At 38.5% G+C, this 18,935-nt stretch overlaps 1 protein-coding gene across 1 annotated transcript in view; it reads right to left on the minus strand.

Moving 5' to 3' along the window:
- Positions 1–18,935, minus strand: part of CFAP54 (cilia and flagella associated protein 54) — a 290,316-nt gene that overhangs the window by 87,335 nt on the left and 184,046 nt on the right. The window contains exons 49-56 of the mRNA XM_058568605.1: positions 16,895–17,102; positions 14,430–14,509; positions 12,668–12,837; positions 4,101–4,206; positions 1,893–2,040; positions 913–1,070; positions 562–741; positions 332–458 (exon numbers count right to left, since the gene is read on the minus strand). Of these exons, the coding sequence (XP_058424588.1) occupies positions 332–458; positions 562–741; positions 913–1,070; positions 1,893–2,040; positions 4,101–4,206; positions 12,668–12,837; positions 14,430–14,509; positions 16,895–17,102 (1,177 nt within the window). The remainder of the gene's footprint in view (positions 1–331; positions 459–561; positions 742–912; positions 1,071–1,892; positions 2,041–4,100; positions 4,207–12,667; positions 12,838–14,429; positions 14,510–16,894; positions 17,103–18,935) is intronic.

The following is an 18,935-nucleotide window of genomic DNA, read 5'->3' on the forward strand; positions in this document are numbered from 1 at the left end:
GTTCTATCAAATACACATTTATTTTATATAATATTTAGAACATGATATGACATATGATATAATATACACTCCTACATATGGTTTATTTACTTGTTTATTTCTGTCTCCCACACCAAGAGCAGTGATTACGTCTGTTTTAATCTCCACTAACTTCCCAGGACCTCATACAAAGTTTGGCACATGGTAAGTGACCAAAAACTATTTGTTAAATGGATCCTGGATATTCATAAATTTTGCCCCATATAAACACACTCATATAATAGCATGCCTGAAAATAACTTAAAATTTTTCACCAGTGACTTGAGTATAATACATGTTTAAGTCTTCTTACCAATTCTCATCTTTGTTTTGGCCAATAACATGACATGAGGAAGATAGATATTTTTCAAAGGCTGTAATGGACTTGCATAGTCAGTGTTTGATAAAGGGCATTCAATTTTTTCTCCAAAAGTTAGCATCTATTAAAAAACAGTGTAATAAGTAATTAGTTAAGGTGGTTTGGAATAAGAAAAAGACAGAAAAGTAAGTTTTTAAGTCTTGTGGACACAAAAGCACGCTCACCTGTTCGATAAGAGTGTTGTGAGACCGAGTCAACAGATTTAATTTGTCTGTTTTTGAAGAGGGAGTTTCCTTGAATTTCTCAGCTTTTGTTAAATCATCCAGCAAAAGCATACTTCTCACCAAGGTTAAACAAGATCGAGGAGAAATAAACTCACTTCCTTCAAGCAGATGTATTATTTCCTATTAAAATAAAATTATTCCTTTTGATAGAACCACTTGCAATTCCCTGAAACAAGAGCTGGCCATATTGACTGTTAGACATTCAGTACCTAATGGAATTTAAAATTCTCTCTTTTTGCTCTAACTGGAATCCTTTGGTAAATATCAAAGTGAATGAGGTTCCCTTCCTACCTGAAGGTTTGTTATGATGTCTGCCTTTAAATGCTTTTCTTGCAGGCCAATGATTACAGCTTGCATCAAGAATTCAGCCTGTAGCTCCCTGTCGCCTGCACTTTGTGCCTCCACACACACTTCATTGATGAGGCTCCCATAATCTGTCATATCATTTTCTAAAATAAACAAACGCAGTTACTTAAAATGCACTGAGAAAGTGAGAAATTACATACGCACAATATCGCCAGGGTTCATCACAGGAATATTGTATAATATAGAAGAACAGGAAGATATAATGATGGAAAACAAATAGACTCTCCATGAAACATTGAAAATAAATGTGTTGTACTTTAGGGGAAGAACTTTAGGGTATTCCAATGCTGCAAAAGTAATAATGATACATGAAATAACTTAACTTGGGAAATGGATAGAGATAGGTGGATAGATAGGTTTACAAATAGACAATTATTAATCACTGCAAGAACTAACATTTATATGTGCCAGGCTGTGATCTAAGAATTTTATAAATTGAACCCATTTAATTCTGACAATAAGTCTATGAAGTAGGTACAATTTTCTCCATCTTACAGAGGAGGAACTGAGGCATAGGGGGATTAGGAGACTTGGCCCAGATCACTTAGTAAGGAAGTGGTGGTGAGAGCATTTGAACCCAAGTGGGGTGGCTCCAGCGTCTGTGCTCTGGACCTCTACCCCATACTGCCCTCCTAGACCACACCAAGACCGCACATTGCTCTTCTGAAATCTCCTTGCCTGTTTTGCATACATTATTAACATATATGTCATTTTCAGTGACACAAGGGACTGTTGAAAATGATTATTCTTATTCAATAACCTGAATTTTTAATTCTGGAAACAGATCAAGCGAGAAAGTTACAAAATGTTAATGTTACAATAAAATATATCCCAATAAAACATCTGTTACCTAAATAAAATTAATTTTTATGAAAACTTTGATTAAGAAAATAGGATATTTGTACCTTTTACGATTCCAATGCCACGAATTTGTGCAACAAACGCAGACACCAATGCTAAGCGGCACCTCAACCACAGATGAATGTTGAAATATTCTCGAGAATTTAGGGAAATAGGATCTAAAAACTCATTATCGTCTTTATTTTCAGTGGCCTAAACAATATGGAAATGATGGTTATCTTCCCATTTCATAATGTCAGAGTTCCAGCCTAATGCTAAATATAACGTAAGTTAAGAGAAGCATTTGATATCATTTAATAGTATTAAATTTTTAATTTTACAAATTATTCTTGCACATTCTATAAAATAAAACATACATACAAAAGCAAATAAATAAAATCATCCCACAATCCTCTATTAACATTTCATACACTGCTTTTCAGCTTTTCTTTTTCTTTCTATACCCACTGTTAAGAAATAGTTTTGCAGTTGAATTTTTCATTGAAAATTATATTAGCAGCAGTTTCCATGTCTTCAAAAATTTTGTAAATATCATTTTAAAGGCTGAAAAAGAATAAATAATACTGGCTAACATTTATTCAGGGCTTATTATGTGCCAGGCACCATGCTACATGCTTTATGCACATTATCACATTTAATCCTCCTGACAAGCTCAAGGGGGGCTATTATTATTTCTGTTTTACAGATGGGAGAACTGAGACCTAGAAAGGTGAACTATTTGCTTAAACTCCACCATATTTTGGCAGAGGTGGGATTCAAACGTGTGTCTTTTGAATTTAGAGCCCACCATCTTAATCCACTGTGTTATATTGCTGTATGCTGCTCACATCCCAAACATACATTACAGTTGACTCACCATCTTCATTATTACACTTTATAAAGGGGTGGCCAATGTTCAGAGCTACTGGGAGAGAATTGCAAAGGGAACTTTTTCCAGAGGAGAATCAATCTCAGACACTTTGGTACTTTAAAATCATCTAGGATAATGCCCATTTGTTCTAGGAATTTCCTGCTACACATCTCTGCCAACTCATCTCCAACCAGCCAGCAACATCTGCTATCAAGGATTAGCTATGGTGACTTGAAGGTGGCTGGAATGTGATAGACAGGGGAAGCACAGAAGAGGAGAGTGAGCCTTTCCTGGAAACAGAGCAAGAAGTGAAGAGAGGCCCTAAGGGAGGATGGTGATTAGAATGGGCACACCAAGTACTCAAGGAGTCTAGTATTTAGATTAGAAATACAGAAAAACTGCCCGTCAACACACCTTAATCTCTCAATGCCTACATTCCTGTTACTATTGAAAAGCCAAGTTATGCTCAATCTAAATCAGGGTTTCTCAATCTTTGACATTTTGGGCCAGATAATTGTTGTGGGGGCCTGTCCTGTGCATTATAGGATGTTTAGCAACATCCCTGTCCTCTACCCACTAGATGCCGTAAGCCCCCTCTAGTTGTGACAACCAAAATGTCTCCAGATATTGCCAACGTCCCCTGGGAAGCAAAATAGCCCAGTTGACAACCACTGCTCTAAGTCAATTTTTAGAATTAGATTGCTTTTTAGCATTTTTATTGCTTTTAATATAGTACGAAATGAGTCTCTATTTAGGACAGTTTTGCTTTTTGTAATGAACACTAGATATTAGCGATTTTATTAGTAAAGCTTAAAATAATGAGCAAGGATTCTATGTGATGAATCTTTATATTTTAATCCCAAACAACCCTATAATTTTAAGTTACTTGATCTTATCAAAGTCCAATAAAATTTCAAAGAATGTGCAACACCAGTTGTCAAATATATTTGAGAGCTCAAATGTGGAAGAATTTAATTCTGAGAAAACCAAAGTGGGAAACAGCGCAGGTGCCATACTGGTAATGTTGAAGAAGTAACGAATTCAAAACTGAAATGAAGAGCAAGTCTTGTGAAACAACTTTATTTACTAGTGAAATCAGATCTAGGATACTAGAATGATACCTCTTATGGGACTTCAGTGATTATTACATCCAATTCCATCAGTTCACAAATGAGATTACAAAATTAAAAAAAAAAAAAAAACGTTTAAGGGACTTGGCCAAGGTATATCAGTTAATAAATGGCATCGACAGGGCTTAAACACAGATCTTTTTACTCTGAATTCAATGCTTTTTCTACTTTACCCCTTGTTTCATCCAAATAATTAACTAGACAATTTCCTAGCATGCCAATAGTTAATAGACAATAAGTATTGTAAGGATAAACATTAAATTCATACATACAGAAGCTCCTGTAGAGGAGGAATTCTCTGTATCATCTTGGACTCCCTTCTTTTTAAAAAGTTTTGAATCCTGGAGAAGTCTAAGCGTGGAAAATACTATTGCAGCACTAAAATAGAGAATATATTTTAAATGTTATTAGTATTACACTTGCGGCATTTGTATGTTATTTCCTAACTCTCCTCTCCCATATAACCTCCCCGCACCCCACCCACCCCCAAACTGTTAGGTGCCCCTTCTTCATGCCCTAATAGCACCCTGGTTTTCACAATAGGGTCATACTTATCACACCAGTTAATTGCCTGTAAATTGCTCTACAATTTATCTGAGGTGATTTGTCTTAGTCCCTGTTGAAACCCAGCATCTAGTGGCTGGGTTATAATAGAAGCAAAAAACTATTTTTAAATGAAAATGAGTAAATAAAAGAATAAACGAATGAATGTTTCCAAGACCTAAAACAAAATTTACTGACAATCTCATTAGTAAAATGAGCACATATGTATTTTGCATACATCAGGATGTGGTTCTCTAGCTTTTTGAGGTTACACAACTGTGTTACTTAACACTTGGAAATTCTTAAGCTAAATTCTTGCTTAAGCAGTGTCTAACAGTGCCAGGTGGGAAATGTACTAAATTAAGAAAATAGAAGCCAGGCGATAGGAATTCTCCTGACTTCCTGTTGCTCTGTATGTAAATTTTTCTGCACTTCATCATATCCTCCATCCTCTGTAGAATGCTAAATTTATAACTGATGTCACACTTTTTAAAAATATTTTAATAATATATATCGAGAGGCTTCTTCTTTTGAAAATCTATTCCAAAACAAAATTCAAAATACAGAACAATCTGTATACCTGAAGATGCTTATCATAGTATTATTTATAAGACAGAAAGATTGGGTGAAAGCCAAATGGACAATATAGCCATCTATCTAATTCCCCACTTGATATCTCCACTTGAATAGTTAACAGACAATCACATTTAACAGGTGTTATGGGTTGAATTCTGTCCACCCCTCAAAAAGGTGTGCTGAAGTCCTAACTCTCAGGACCTCAGCATATGACCTTATTTGGAAATAGAGTCTCTGCAGAGCTAAGCAAGTAAAAATAAGGTCATTAGGGTGGACACTAATCCAACATGACTGGTGTCCCTATAAAAAGGGGAAATTTGGGTACAGAGACAGATAGGCACAAAGGGAGGATGATGTGAAGACACATAGGGAGAAGATAGCCACATGACTGGAGCAATGCATCTACACGCCAAGGAACACTAAAGACTGCCAGCAAACACCAGAAGCTAGAAGAGGTAAGGAAGGACTTTCTTCTAGAGCTGTCAGAGAGAGCATGGGCCTGCCAACACCTTGATTTTGGACAGCTAGCCTCCAGAACTGTGAGACAAAATTCTGTTGTTTTAAGCCACCCAGTTTTAGGGACTTTGTTATGGCAGCCCTAGGAAACTGACAGAACAGGTTAAAAGCAGATCCCCTTGCTTCCACCTCCTCACCAAACCTGCTCCTCTTCTCTGTTCTCCATCCCTGACAGAGAGCCCAGTGTCACCATCGCTTCCCCTTGACTCACACTCTCTGTTCAATCAACAAGTTCTGTCAGCTTCACCTTCAAAATCTGGATACCAGCCAACAGCTCCTCACCTCTTCACATTCTCCACTGCTGATGCTTTCGTCCAAGCCACCATCATCTCTAAGCTAGACACTTGTGGGAGCTTCCGGATGAGCCTCCCTGCTATGGCTCTTGCCCCTGCACTCCTGGTCTCCACACAGCAGCCACAGTGATCTCTCCTCAAGATGTAAATCAGATCACGTCACTTCCCGCTATACACGTTCCAGCGGCCTCCCCATCCCTGGAGTGCAGCAGCACACCTCCTCCTTTGGGTCAGTTACTCAGGTTTCTGGCCTAGCTCATGATCAGCTTCATTGGCGTCCATGGATGTTTGTTAAAAGATACAGTCTCCGCAGGATCCTAGGGTATGTTCATATGCTCAACTCTGTGTGTGTGTGTGTGTGTGAGGAAGATCAGCCCTGAGCTAACATCCATGCTAATCCTCCTCTGTTTGCTGAGGAAGACCGGCTCTGCGCTAACATCTATTGCTAATCCTCCTCCTCTTTTTTCCCCCAAAGCCCCAGTAGATAGTTGTATGTCATAGTTGCACATCCTTCTAGTTGCTGTATGTGGGACGCGGCCTCAGCATGGCCGGAGAAGCGGTGCATCGGTGCACGCCTGGGATCCGAACCCGGGCCGCCAGTAGCGGAGCGCGTGCGCTTAACTACTAAGCCACGGGGCCAGCCCTGCTCAACTTTTAATTACATTTTTAAAGCCTCTGTTTATTTTTATTTTTTTAAAATTAATTTTTTATTGTCGTAACATTGGTTTATAACATTGTATAAATTTCAGGCGTACATCATTATACTTCTATTTCTGCATAGATTACGTCATGTTCACCACTCGGGCAAAAGGAATGATTAGGCACATGTGTGTGGTGATGGATTGTAATTAGCCTCTTTTTATTTTTTATTTTTTGTCTACATGTTGTATTAAAAGAGATTTTCTCTCAGGGCTGGCCCAGTGGCACAGTGGTTAAGTTCACGTGCTCCGCTTTGGCGGCCCAGCGTTCGCGGGTTTGGATCCCAGGTGCAGACCTACACACTGCTCATCAAGCCATGCTGTGGTGGTGTCCCACATAAAAGATGGAGGGGGATTGGCACGGATGTTAGCTCACAGCCAATCTTCCATACCAAAAAAAAAAGAGATTTTCTCTCTTTTTTTCCCCCCATAATCCTTTTTCAAAAAAATGATAACTAGTATTTACTGAGTCTGTATCACCTGTCAAGTGCTGCGTTAAGTGCTTTCCATGAATTATTTCCATGAATTAATTCACTTAATTCCCACAACAAATCTACAAGGTAGATACTATTATCATCCCTATTTTATAGATTAGGAAATGGAGACACACAAATGTTAAATGATTTGCCTAAGGTGACACAGCTCGAAAGAATAGGCAGGATCAGAACCCAGGCAACTGGCCCCCAAGCACTCTTAACCACTGTACTATGTGGCCTCTGTCTTTTCACAGTTCTATCAAGTGTGGTTTTATTTACATTGGCATAGTGTTACTCAGTGCCCTACTTACAATTATTATATAGTTATTGTTGACTGCACCTTTTATCAATATAAAAGGCCCTCTTTGTCCAGTTTCTTACTTTTTGTCTTGCATTCAACTTAGCAGAATTCATGAAATGGGATTATTATAAGGACTAAATGACATGTTTACCCCTTCATTTGTTCAAACATATGTATTAGGCACCTACAATGGGCCAAGAACAAATTTAGGGGCTGTGGATACAGTCCTTGCCCTCAAGGAGCTGGCATTCTAGTGAGAGTGGGGAGTGTTGAGCAAACAGGGGTGCTTAGCAAACAGATATACTCAGTACATGCTAGCTGTTATTATTATTAGTGTACTGAGGAGGCCAGGGGATATGGGGGGGATGAAATAGATTTTTTTTTTCTAAGTTGTTAACCAGCATCAAAACCTTTCTGCAATTATTGAATTTTAAACTCCCAAGATTAAGATTCTACTGAGTCATTAAAACGGTAAAGATATTCATAGAATATTTTCTAATGTATTGTTTGTGATTATATAACCTTAGTGGTTTTTATTTAAAATAGAACTAAACAAAGCAAGAAAACAACAACAAAGAACGTAACGCATGTATACAGGTATGGAATTGCCTCTCCCCCACACCCTTCCTCCTAAAGGATACACACATGTTGCTAAGGCCCCTTGTTTACTGAGTGGCTTCGGAGGCCAGCACCGGATGGCTACCAGAGGACCCTGGGAGAAGAAAGCAGTGCCCATCCCACCCTTTTGATTCTGAAGCCCAAATTCTGACTTCAAGAGAAATGAGGTATGAGGTTTGAAATCTTGCTAACCCTAAAACTTAATGAATAAAATATAAACATATTAGCATGTCCTAATCCACCTGGTACTGCTTAGCTGCCAACGGAAAATTTCTAGTTTCTCCACTCCACTAGAGACACAGAAAGTGTAGGAGGATTATCCACTATAAACAGTCTAAAATACCGAAAGAAGGAAGTTTCATTCTGACACAAAATTAAAAGGCTCAAATGTTATCCCATTTTGACAGTAAATTAAATAGAAAGGAGAACAGAAAGGAACACTTATTTAAGAAAAAAAAAAACAAACACAAGATTCTGAAAGAGAGAGGCAGCCCTAAAAGAAGGAGAACTACAGTTTGAATAACTTTGATCTCATTTATTTCTTATTAACATTCATGACAAAAATGGTCAGTTTGTTCTCATAAAATCCATGTGGCTCACTCTACCTGTCACCTTAGTGAACGTGCCTTTCAATTTCCTTGACACATAATTTTATTAGAAGTATCATGAAATGTCAAGCTAACCATCATCTGGGAAAGGGACTGTCCAACACTCTCAGCAGCATCCAAACAGAAGCTTGTGGGGGGTAAAGTTCACATACGAAAAACTCATTCATCCTGACAGTAGGCTTCCCTAAATGACAACTGTGCTGCAGAAAGGCAATAACATCAAAGTTTTTGCAGGTTTTGTCCCAAGGGCCAGGTTCATGTATTTAAAATAGGAGCGATTCTGGTATATTTGCACATTATTTGCATGTGTCTATCTGGTCGTCAAATTAAAGTTCTATTACGACACTCCTTTCTGTGGCCATTTTGTAATTTTTAGTTTCTTGTTTCCTTCTTCCTCCCTAAAAAAACAATCACTCATATCCTCCATGCCAAAAGGGTGTAGAGAGCCAGGGAAAGAATGAAGGCAAACGACAAGAAATATTTTCTAGGTCTGCTGTTGCTCTCTGCATCACAGTTTGTAGAAAAGAGTTCTATACTCTTCTACAGGAAAGCATATAGTTATACATTTTCTGCACATATATATACAGAGAGAGAGAATATAAATATATATTTTAAATATATATTTTAGTTTCTAAAACTAAACAAATTTTAATATATTCTAAATATATAAATATATATTCGAAATATAAATTTATATATTCTAAATATATTTTTATGTATTCAAATCATATATTTTCTATAGGAAATCATACAGTAAAGGTTTCTTCTCTCTTCAAATTTCAGTGGGGAAAATGGTATATTATTATGCTAAGCCTATTTTATCATAAATCAACTACCATTGTGTTCTTACAGACAGCTATAAATGTGACAATACTCTAAACTAGTGGGTCTCAAGTTTTTTTATCTCCACCCCCATTTACACTCTTAAAAATTATCGAGAACTCCCAAAGAGCTCCGTCAATATTTACCATATTAGAATTTAAGCTGAGAAATTTTAACTTAATTATTTATTAGTTTGTTTTAAAATCAAAATAATTAACCCATACACGTTAATATCAATAATGCATTTTAAGAAAAACTGTATTTTCCACAAACAAAAAAATTAGTGAGACGAATGCCATTGTTTTGCATTTTTGCAAATCTCTTTAATATCTGGCTTAAGAGAAAATCTGCTTAATAGAAGACTTTCATATCTGCTCTGCATTCCGTTTGTGGTGACATATTGTTTCAGTTGAAATACATGAAGAAGACTAGGTCTCATGCAGATGGTTGTTAGAAATGGAAGGAGTATTTTAATAGTCTCTTCAAATAATTGTAACTATTCTTCTTTGATTTAGTTGTCAGTGCCATCAGTCAATTCCAACTCCTGAATCTTAACCACTAGACCACCAGGGCTGGCAGGCTGGCTGTTCTTCTTTGATACTACACCAAAATGTGACAAGCGATATTTTCTTAAAACTTTCTTGCGATGTAGAAAATCTCATACCACACACTGATGACCTTTTCCTATAAAGAAATAGGAAAAGATATTTCCTATTTCTGTAGGAAATAGGTTTCCTACAAAACCTATTGGTCTATCTTGTTAGCCAGGATTTCGGAACATCATCCACTGGTCATTTGGAAAATATTAGCTCCCTGACTTATGCAAATCCCCTTAACGTTGAAACATTTCATCACACAATTTTTTTTTAAAAAATGATGCTTATTAGTATTACCACCAATGTCATCAGAACACAGCATTAGAACACTGTTAAGCTTGTGGTGGCAAATATAAATTTTCCTAAATTCTAACTTGCCTATGAAAGTTCAGCTTTTATCATTGGCAACAAATAGTTGTTTTCCTAGAAGTGGCATGTTCATTTTGCTCATTTTCAATAAACTGCCTGTCAAATACCCAAGTCTGAATAACCATAGTCTGTGAGTTGTTTTCTTCCAAATAAAAATGGTGTTCCATGAAAAAAACAGCTTATTCAGCTCTCAGTTCAGTGATATATGTGCTCTTCCTCAAGACAACCATCAGATTTGGATATGCAGCAGAAATGCTTTAGGTGTATTTCCCATTTAAAATTCCCACAGAATATTAAAAATATATTCAAGAATAGGGATTTATAAATGCAACAGATTCTACTGCTTCATCAAATGCATTCTTAAGTGAAACCAGCTTGTTTTTTTTATTGCAAGTGTGTAGCAGTGAAGAATGCAGTGACACGGCTTGGTGCCACTGCTTTGATTCATGGTGAGATGTCGGAAGTTTTACCACTGTTGCTTTTGCAGCATCAATGCAAATAACAACACAATGAAGAAGGTGAATGACATCTTAGTTTCATTATAAAAATAGTTCTGAGGAGGCCAGCTCGGTTGAGTTCGCAAGTTCCACTAAGGTGGCCCGGGATTCACAGGTTCAGATGCCCTGGTGAGTAGGTGTTCCACATAGAAGAACTAGAAGGACTTACGACTAGGATATACAACTATGTACTGGGCCTGTAACATTCTATCTATAGATATTTGCATAGATACCTTCTCGTTTAAGCACTTTGTTTAGATGTCACCTCATCGATGAGGCCTACACTGACCATCCAAAATTTGGTTCAGATGCCAACATTGATGCCACACGCACATGTCAAGAGAGTATAAAAAGGTTTATTACTCAGATACTGAGGCTTTCCAGGAAGAGCAGGGCAGCCTCCCCAAAGAGGTTGAAAATGTCTTGAGAGAGCAGGGAAAGGAGATTGGCTTGGGGTTTATGGTGGTTAACGGATAGTTCTGGGGTATGATTTCCCATGTGTGGGCCAGGGTCTGCGTGGTTTAAACTTCCCACCAGCACCAAAGGTGAGAGCAGCTAGGCTTTCTTATCTGACTGCCCAAATGTGGGGCAGAAGGAGAAGGGGGAGTGGTAGAGATTGAAAGCCGTCAGCCATCAAATACTCCTTATTACAACCACATAACGTTTTTGTTTTTAAAGCTTCAGTGCATAGTTGTGTATCCTAGTTGTTGGTTTTTAGTTCTCTATGTGAGCAGCTGCCACAGTATGACAACTGACAGACGGGTGCTGTGGTTCCATGACGGAGAAACAAACCAAGACTGCAGCAGCGAAAGTGCCGAATCTTAATCACTAGACCACCAGGGCTGGCTCCAACCACATAATTTTAAAATGATGACTCCTCCTCCTTCCCTGCCTCCATTCCCGATAGTCTCCACAATACTTTTCATTTTTGCCCACATGATATAATTTACTTAATTATTATGTTTATAGTTTATTGTTAGCCTGTTTATTATCTATTATAATAGAAACTCCATGTGAGCAGGATTTTTGTCAATATTGTTATAATTTTGTCTACATTGTATATATCAGTACTGGGATATTGATATATCTCAAGAACTTAGAACAGTGCCTCACATGTTGTAGGTGCTCAAAAACTGTTTTTCAAATGAATTAATGAAAGGTAAGATAAAAAATTTGTGCATTATTCAAAGAATCATCACTGAAAATGTCAGAGGCCCTCGTGCTAGAAGTGTTTATCACAAGTGATATGGGAAGTTCTTGAAAGTATATTTCCATATTATTAAATGTAAAAAAATCACTGAAAAGTATTACTTTTTACCACTCTACTTAATTGTTTACATGTCTATGAACATATGGATACAGGCACTATATTCTATTCATCTTTGTATCGTCGGTGTCTAGATCAGAGCCTGACAGTGAGGTCATTAACAGATACTGGTTGTGTAAATGAATCAATGAACAAGTGAAATTAAAGATCTGACACTAACAATTGCATCACATTTAAATCATCAGCCACCTACAACAATTTCTTAAGTGGTACAGCACAACATAGTTCAGATGTTACTCTTTCAAAGTAGAGCTTGTTTTTAATATTTTTATTGGTTGTTTAGGGAAAAAAAACAACATTCCATAGGTTTTATTCGTAAAAAGCTGTCAGGAATTTAGGTGCTGTCTTTTAAAAAAATAAATAAATAAAAAAGCAAAGCTCTGTTACTTTGTTCATTCTTTATATGACATAAAACATTCTAGCTGTGGGCTTTAATAAAGCAATTATTTTAAGTATAATAACGTATGAAAACTCTCCTGAATAATAAAAAGTAAATATGCTTTATTCCTTTAAGAGTTTATAAAAATTACATATAATTTAGGTATGTTTAACAAACTAGGGTGGGGAAGAAACTCTCTTCCGTGCGTGAAGAGACTCACCTGTATGCCGCCTGGTGTCTCTGCAGGGCAACTGCTGCCAGCTGAAGCCTGGCCTCCACCACGATCTCTAACTCGGCAGCAGAACACTGAGCGAGGCTCTTGTGGCCTAGATGCTCCACCTCCGACACGAGGAGGTTTAGCTTGTCTTCAGCTTCCATCAGCAGAATTGACTACAAAGAAGGAACACCACACAATCACATAAGTTCAGAAATAATGTCTCATTCTTAGTCATCACATATTTTTCATGTATTGAAAAGTAACGATGAGTGGAAGACCAAAAAGGAAATTTGAACATAATCGTTAGAGAAAAGAGCTCAGTGAACAGGAAAAAGAGAGCAGAGAACGAGAAGGAAAGTAATGGCAGGAGTAAGCCTATACAACAGGTACTTTTCATTGTATGCACAGCCAACGCTCATTATTCGCGTAGTTATGTGCTACAAAGTTGCTGCAAACACCGAATTAGCGAATACCGAACCATTGTTCCTAGAGGAAACACAGGAATAGGTTCCTGAGAGCTTCTGTCACAACATTTTTGTCAACTGATTGATACATAACCTTGTTTAATGGGTGTTTATATTTAAAGACATATTATTTAATATATATTGTGGATTCACTAACCTTGAACTTACAGCCCATAGCTCTATAATATATGCCTGACTGAGGCTTATTTAACACATTTATTTTCTCCATTAGGCACATCACAGCCTTCTTGCACTTAGGAACTCTAAACAGCACTTCAGCCCTACACTTAGAGGCCATTTCCAATAGTGAAATCGTCAACAAACAAAAGCAGAAAAATGCAGGAAAAAAAAAGAATAATAATGAACAGACCATGAAAAGGATAATTGTTTACAGTGTGAGAGTAGAAACAAAAAGAGCATTGCCTTGTTCAACTCAGCGGGGAATGTGCATGTTGGGCAACCCAAATTTATCTGTGCTCTGCGCATGTCCACAAATGACCACAAAAGAGCCACGTGTATTTATTTTGGGGTGACAAATAAATTTTAGCAGATAGGCAAATTAGCGAATACTGAATCTGTGAATAATGAGGATCGACTATATTTCAAGTTAAACTATGGTCACCCAACTGGTGATGAGAAGATAATGAGGTTTTACAGAGGTCAGTCAATAGTCAATAGCAACCTGACATGGCAAAAGAGAAAGGGACCAACCAATTTTTCAAGGAACAAATCTCTAAAAACTTGTTTGTACAGAACAGTAAATACTATATAAGTACTAGGTTAATTTAGTGTAATGGTTAACCACATGATCTGTATTTTATTAGTTGTATGACACTAGTGAATTTCTTACTGTCTAAGCCTCAATTTACTCACCATTCAGCACAACATAGTTCAAAAATGATTAATACCTACATCAAAGAGTTGTGAAAATTAAATAATCGTGCAAAGTGCCTTTCATGTAGTAAGCGCTGAATAAATAGTAGCTACTGTTGTTGCTGTTGTCATCACTATTACTGTTAGGAAATGCAAAAACAGGGTGTAGAATACTCAATCCCATCAAATAACGAATCACACTTTCCACAGTGCCTTAATAGGATTGTAAAGTCAAAGTCTGACCTTCTGGGCATCTACTTTTCTCACAGGCAGCAGACTCCATCTCTGGCCCCAACCCATGTTTATGCAAGAAAAGCTACCTGGTCTCCCGAGAGCAAGCACAACCCTGAAAGCAGGCCCGTCCAGGGCCTAAAAGTGGGCATTTTGGTAACTGATATACTATGATTTGAAAAAATTCTCAAACTTACCTTTACTGTGCTAAGAGTTAATTCATCTTTCATTTTTGGAAGCTGATAAATTGAGTTTCTATCCTCCTTTAAACATAGCTCTATAAGACACAAAATTTTGGAAGAACCAAGGATATCTCCAGTTAGTTTAAATATTAATTCTAGTCTATAAAACTTGTCATTAGTTGGGAAACTATCCATAAATTTAATGTTAAAAAAACAACCACAATGATAATTAGAAACCTATTGCTGTATCAAAGAGTCTCTAATATCATACATTAGAAGACTCAGGCTGATTCTTAAAATAAATCTGACCACTCCGAAAGGATCTTTTGGATGCTTAGTGATGATTTTGGATGTTATTCAAGTTATCAGCTACTGAAATAAAGTGATGGTTCCTCCCTTTGGATCCCAGGACCCCTTAAGGTCCTCATAGTATTTTGGGTCTTCCAAATATTTATAATATTTCCATAAGATCTCCTTGGAAGCATTAGTTCTGCTGATTTGCACAAGCCCCTCATTGTAAGAGCAAAGAGTGAGACACATTTGGAACAGCACAATCCTCAAATCTCTCAAAATACCCACCCACAATCTGAAGCCAGCTCTTATTCTGAGCCAGGGAGAATTGAGAGAATTTAGATCACAGACTTTTTCTGCTTTAGTAAACTTAGCTTCTAGACTACAGGAGAGAGAGAAAAACTACAAGTCATTATTTGAATAGAAATTACTGCAAAAATCACCCACCTAAAGACACATAGTTTGTCAAGTGGGAAGAGGGAGTCTAGAATAATATGGGACTGAACACACCTGACTTCCTCTCTTCTTCCAACTCCAAGCTACCTGGCTCTTTTCCTAAATTAGGAGGCTCTGGAGCTAGGGGTCAGCTGAGTATGAGGGAGGGCTTGAGCACTGGGAAAGTCCCAGCAGGAAGACCTAGGACTGGGCCTTCTCCCCTAAGGGAGAAAGTGACAGAGAGACAAAGATAGAAAACGAATGCCTGGAGGTTGGTATGGAAGAACCCTGGGATGAGTGTCAGAACATGAGAGACCCAAGGAAGAGTCTGACCCACGTTTTCCTCACTGCTCTCTCAGCCTCCTGGGTGACCCTTCCCTGCATGGCCCTCCCATGTTGTAGCATGCCCCTCCTCTTGGGAGGAAATAACAAACTATGTGTTCAATAGCAGTCATCTCCCGATTTGCTGGCCTCGCCATACCTGAATAATAATAAAACTTACCTTGTATAACAGAGGCCAATATTACTCTGACACCAAAACTAGACAAAGATACCAAAAGAAAAGAAAACTACACACCAATATCTCTTATGAATATGGATGCAAACATCCTAAATAAAATACTAGCAAACAGAATACAGCAACATATAAAAAGAATTACACACCAGGGGCTTGAGAATTTATCCCATATAGCAAGGTTGATTAAACGCTCAAAAATCAATTAATATAATGCATCATATCAATAGAATAAGAAACAAAAACCAAATAATCATCTTAATAGATGCAGAAAAGGCATTTAATAAAATCCAATACCCTTTCATGATAAAAGCACTTAACCAACTAGGAATAGAAGAGAAATTCCTCTACCTGATAAGGAACATCTACGAGAAACCCACAGTTAACATCACACGTAATGGTGAAAAACAACTATTTGTAAGGCAACATCTAATACATTTGAGAAATCCATGTACACCATGACCCATAAATCCCATCCATGGGTATCTTATCCCATAGAAATATATACTGTAGGGGTCGGCCCGGCGGCGCAGCGGTTAAGTGCGCGCGCTCCACTGCGGTGGCCCGGGGTTCGCAGGTTCGGATCCCAGTCGCGCACCGACACACCGCTTGCTAAGCCATGCTGTGGCGGCATCCCATATAAAGTAGAGGAAGACGGGCATGGATGTTAGCCCAGGGCCAATCTTCCTCAAGAAAAAAGGGGAGGACTGGCATCGGATGTTAGCTCAGGGCTAGTTCTCCTTGCAAAATAAAAAAAAAGAAATATATACTGTAATATATGGATATGTAGCGCTTCAGCACTGTTCCCTAGAAACAAAGTAAATGCACGTCGATAGGGGAATGGTTGAGTAAACCGTGGGACATTCACAGCACAGCTACTACATAGCGGGTACAGTGGACCAAAGCAAAGCAGTTGACTTGGCGTGGTTTTAGCGAAGTTTTTCTGCATGAGAAATGCAAGATGCAAAGAAATGTAAAATATACCAGTTTGGAAATAAAGGACAAATCCTATTTTGTACGTATACATATGAAAAAGTGTATGAATATGGCTGTATATGGATGGATATGGATATGCACCTACCTAGACATAAGCACATATGTGTATCATTAAGTGAGCTCAGAGAAAAATATAGAGGAATATATACCAGACCGTTCATGTGGATTATTGGGGGTGGAGTGGAGAACAGTTGGGGAAAGGGAGGAAAAAGAGAAACAAGCAAAATATAAAACAAAAGATTACCTTTCAAGTTCGGGGGGTTTGCTCTGCTCCTCTCAGAAACAAGTCCTTGGTAGACTGTTTTCATTGTATTTTCTGGGACACAATTTATTGTTGCAGCTACATTTATGAAAAAGTATGCTTTAACAAAAGAAAACTTATTTAAGAGATGTTGTCGGCCAATTGCAACCAGAATTAGAGGCAAGTCTTTACTTATTAACTCATCGAGTGCCTAAAAAAATGAAAAAAGGCAAATTAGTAAAAGATCGTTTTCAGATATTATTAGCTTCAGTCTCCCTTCTGCGTTCCCCATTTGCTGCTTAATGAAGGAATATAGGGATAGACATGAGGTACCAAAAATGGCAGGTTTATTGAGAGAGACGTGTAATGTCAGAACTATTCCAGCATTTCCACAGTGCTTCTGCTATTCCCCACCAACTTGTGACAATTTGTGACCTGTGCCTCATGAGCTCAGCCCGGCCACATGAGAGCGACCGTGACACTGAGAGCGAGGGAGGGAACCGTATCAAAACAGAGAAAGTGCAAAAGCTCATTAGTCATGCACACCAGCCACTCTGCTTTGGCGTGAGCAAACGAGAGCTACCAGCACGGGGGAGAGGAGAATGGGTGGACAAACGAGCTCCCTACCCAGTTCGATTCCACGCTCAACCATTAGAACTCTGCCTTGTGTACACGCTCAACTCCCCGGCCCCTCTCCCGCGCATCCACACTTCCTTGGCAAAATCTTAGCCCTGGTAAAATCCAACTCTGAACCTTCTTGGGGAACGCACTCTGCAGTTGAAGAAGGCTGAAGAAAATCACACAATCGTGCTAAGTGGTCCCACTTTAAATTCCTGACAAAACCTCAGTGCTGCCTGGTCATCATCCTACACGTTCCTGGTCCATTCACTCTTCCTCTTTCCTCAACAACCATTTCACGCCCTTCTCATTTCTAAAGTCTAACCCTTCCTCCTCAGTGCCCCTCCCAGCTAATGACCTTGCTTCCTCTACTTAATGGAGAAAACTGAAGCAAAGTAGTGTCCACAGACCCCACAGCTCCATCTCTCCCATCCACCCAAGCATCTGCCCCACCGCTCTGCCTTCCTTCCTGCCACTTAGGCCATCAATCCTGCCCCCACTGGTCTAGTCAGTCATTCTCTCCTGCATCATAAATGTTCCCTTTCTACAGAGACATTCCCATCAGCACACAGCCATGCTATCTTCCCCTTCATCTCAAAAAACCAAAAACTCTCCATACCCTGACTTCCCTCTCCAGCTACTACTGCAATTCTTGCTCCCTTTTACAGCAATGCCCTAAAGAGTTGTCAATATTCCAATTTCTCTCCTTTCCTTTGCTTCTAAACCCACTCTACCCCTACATTGAAACCCTTTGGTCAAGGTCACCAATGGCCTAGACTGGGCTAAATCCAATGTTCAATTCTCAGTCCTCATGTGCCATGTTACTTTTAATCTAAGACACCATTATTCTATATGCCAATTAAACTGTCACATGCCCTCAACTGTAAAATACATTCTAATTGGAGAGCCGTTAAATGTGAGAAAAAATGCATGTTTAAGACTCAGTGAATTATGGTACTTGATTCATCAGCAAAATTTGTCACTATTAATCATTCCCTCTTCTGACAATGCTTCTTCACTTGGCTTTCAAGCCACCACATTCCCTTGGGTTTCTCCAATCCTACTGGCCACTCCTTTTCAGTCTCCTTTGCTGGTTCCTCCTCTTCCCCCGTATCTCTTAACATTGGAGTGTCCCAGGGCTCCATTCTCTTCTCTCTCCTCACTCTCTCTCCTCAGATGATCTTACTCAGTCTCACAGTTTTAATTTCATCTAAAGGCTGACAGAATCCCAAATTTTCCTCTCCAGCTCCAATCTCTTTTCTGAACTCAAGACTCATATCATCCACTTCTGACCCAATTCCTCCACTTAGATGTCTAACAGATACTTCAAACTCAACATGTCCAAAACTGAATTCGTAGTCTCCCCAACCACACACACACACACACACACACACAAACACACACAAAAAACACTAAAATATAGGCT

Source organism: Diceros bicornis, chromosome 25, assembly GCF_020826845.1.
Source record: "Diceros bicornis minor isolate mBicDic1 chromosome 25, mDicBic1.mat.cur, whole genome shotgun sequence".
NCBI lineage: Eukaryota > Metazoa > Chordata > Mammalia > Perissodactyla > Rhinocerotidae > Diceros > Diceros bicornis.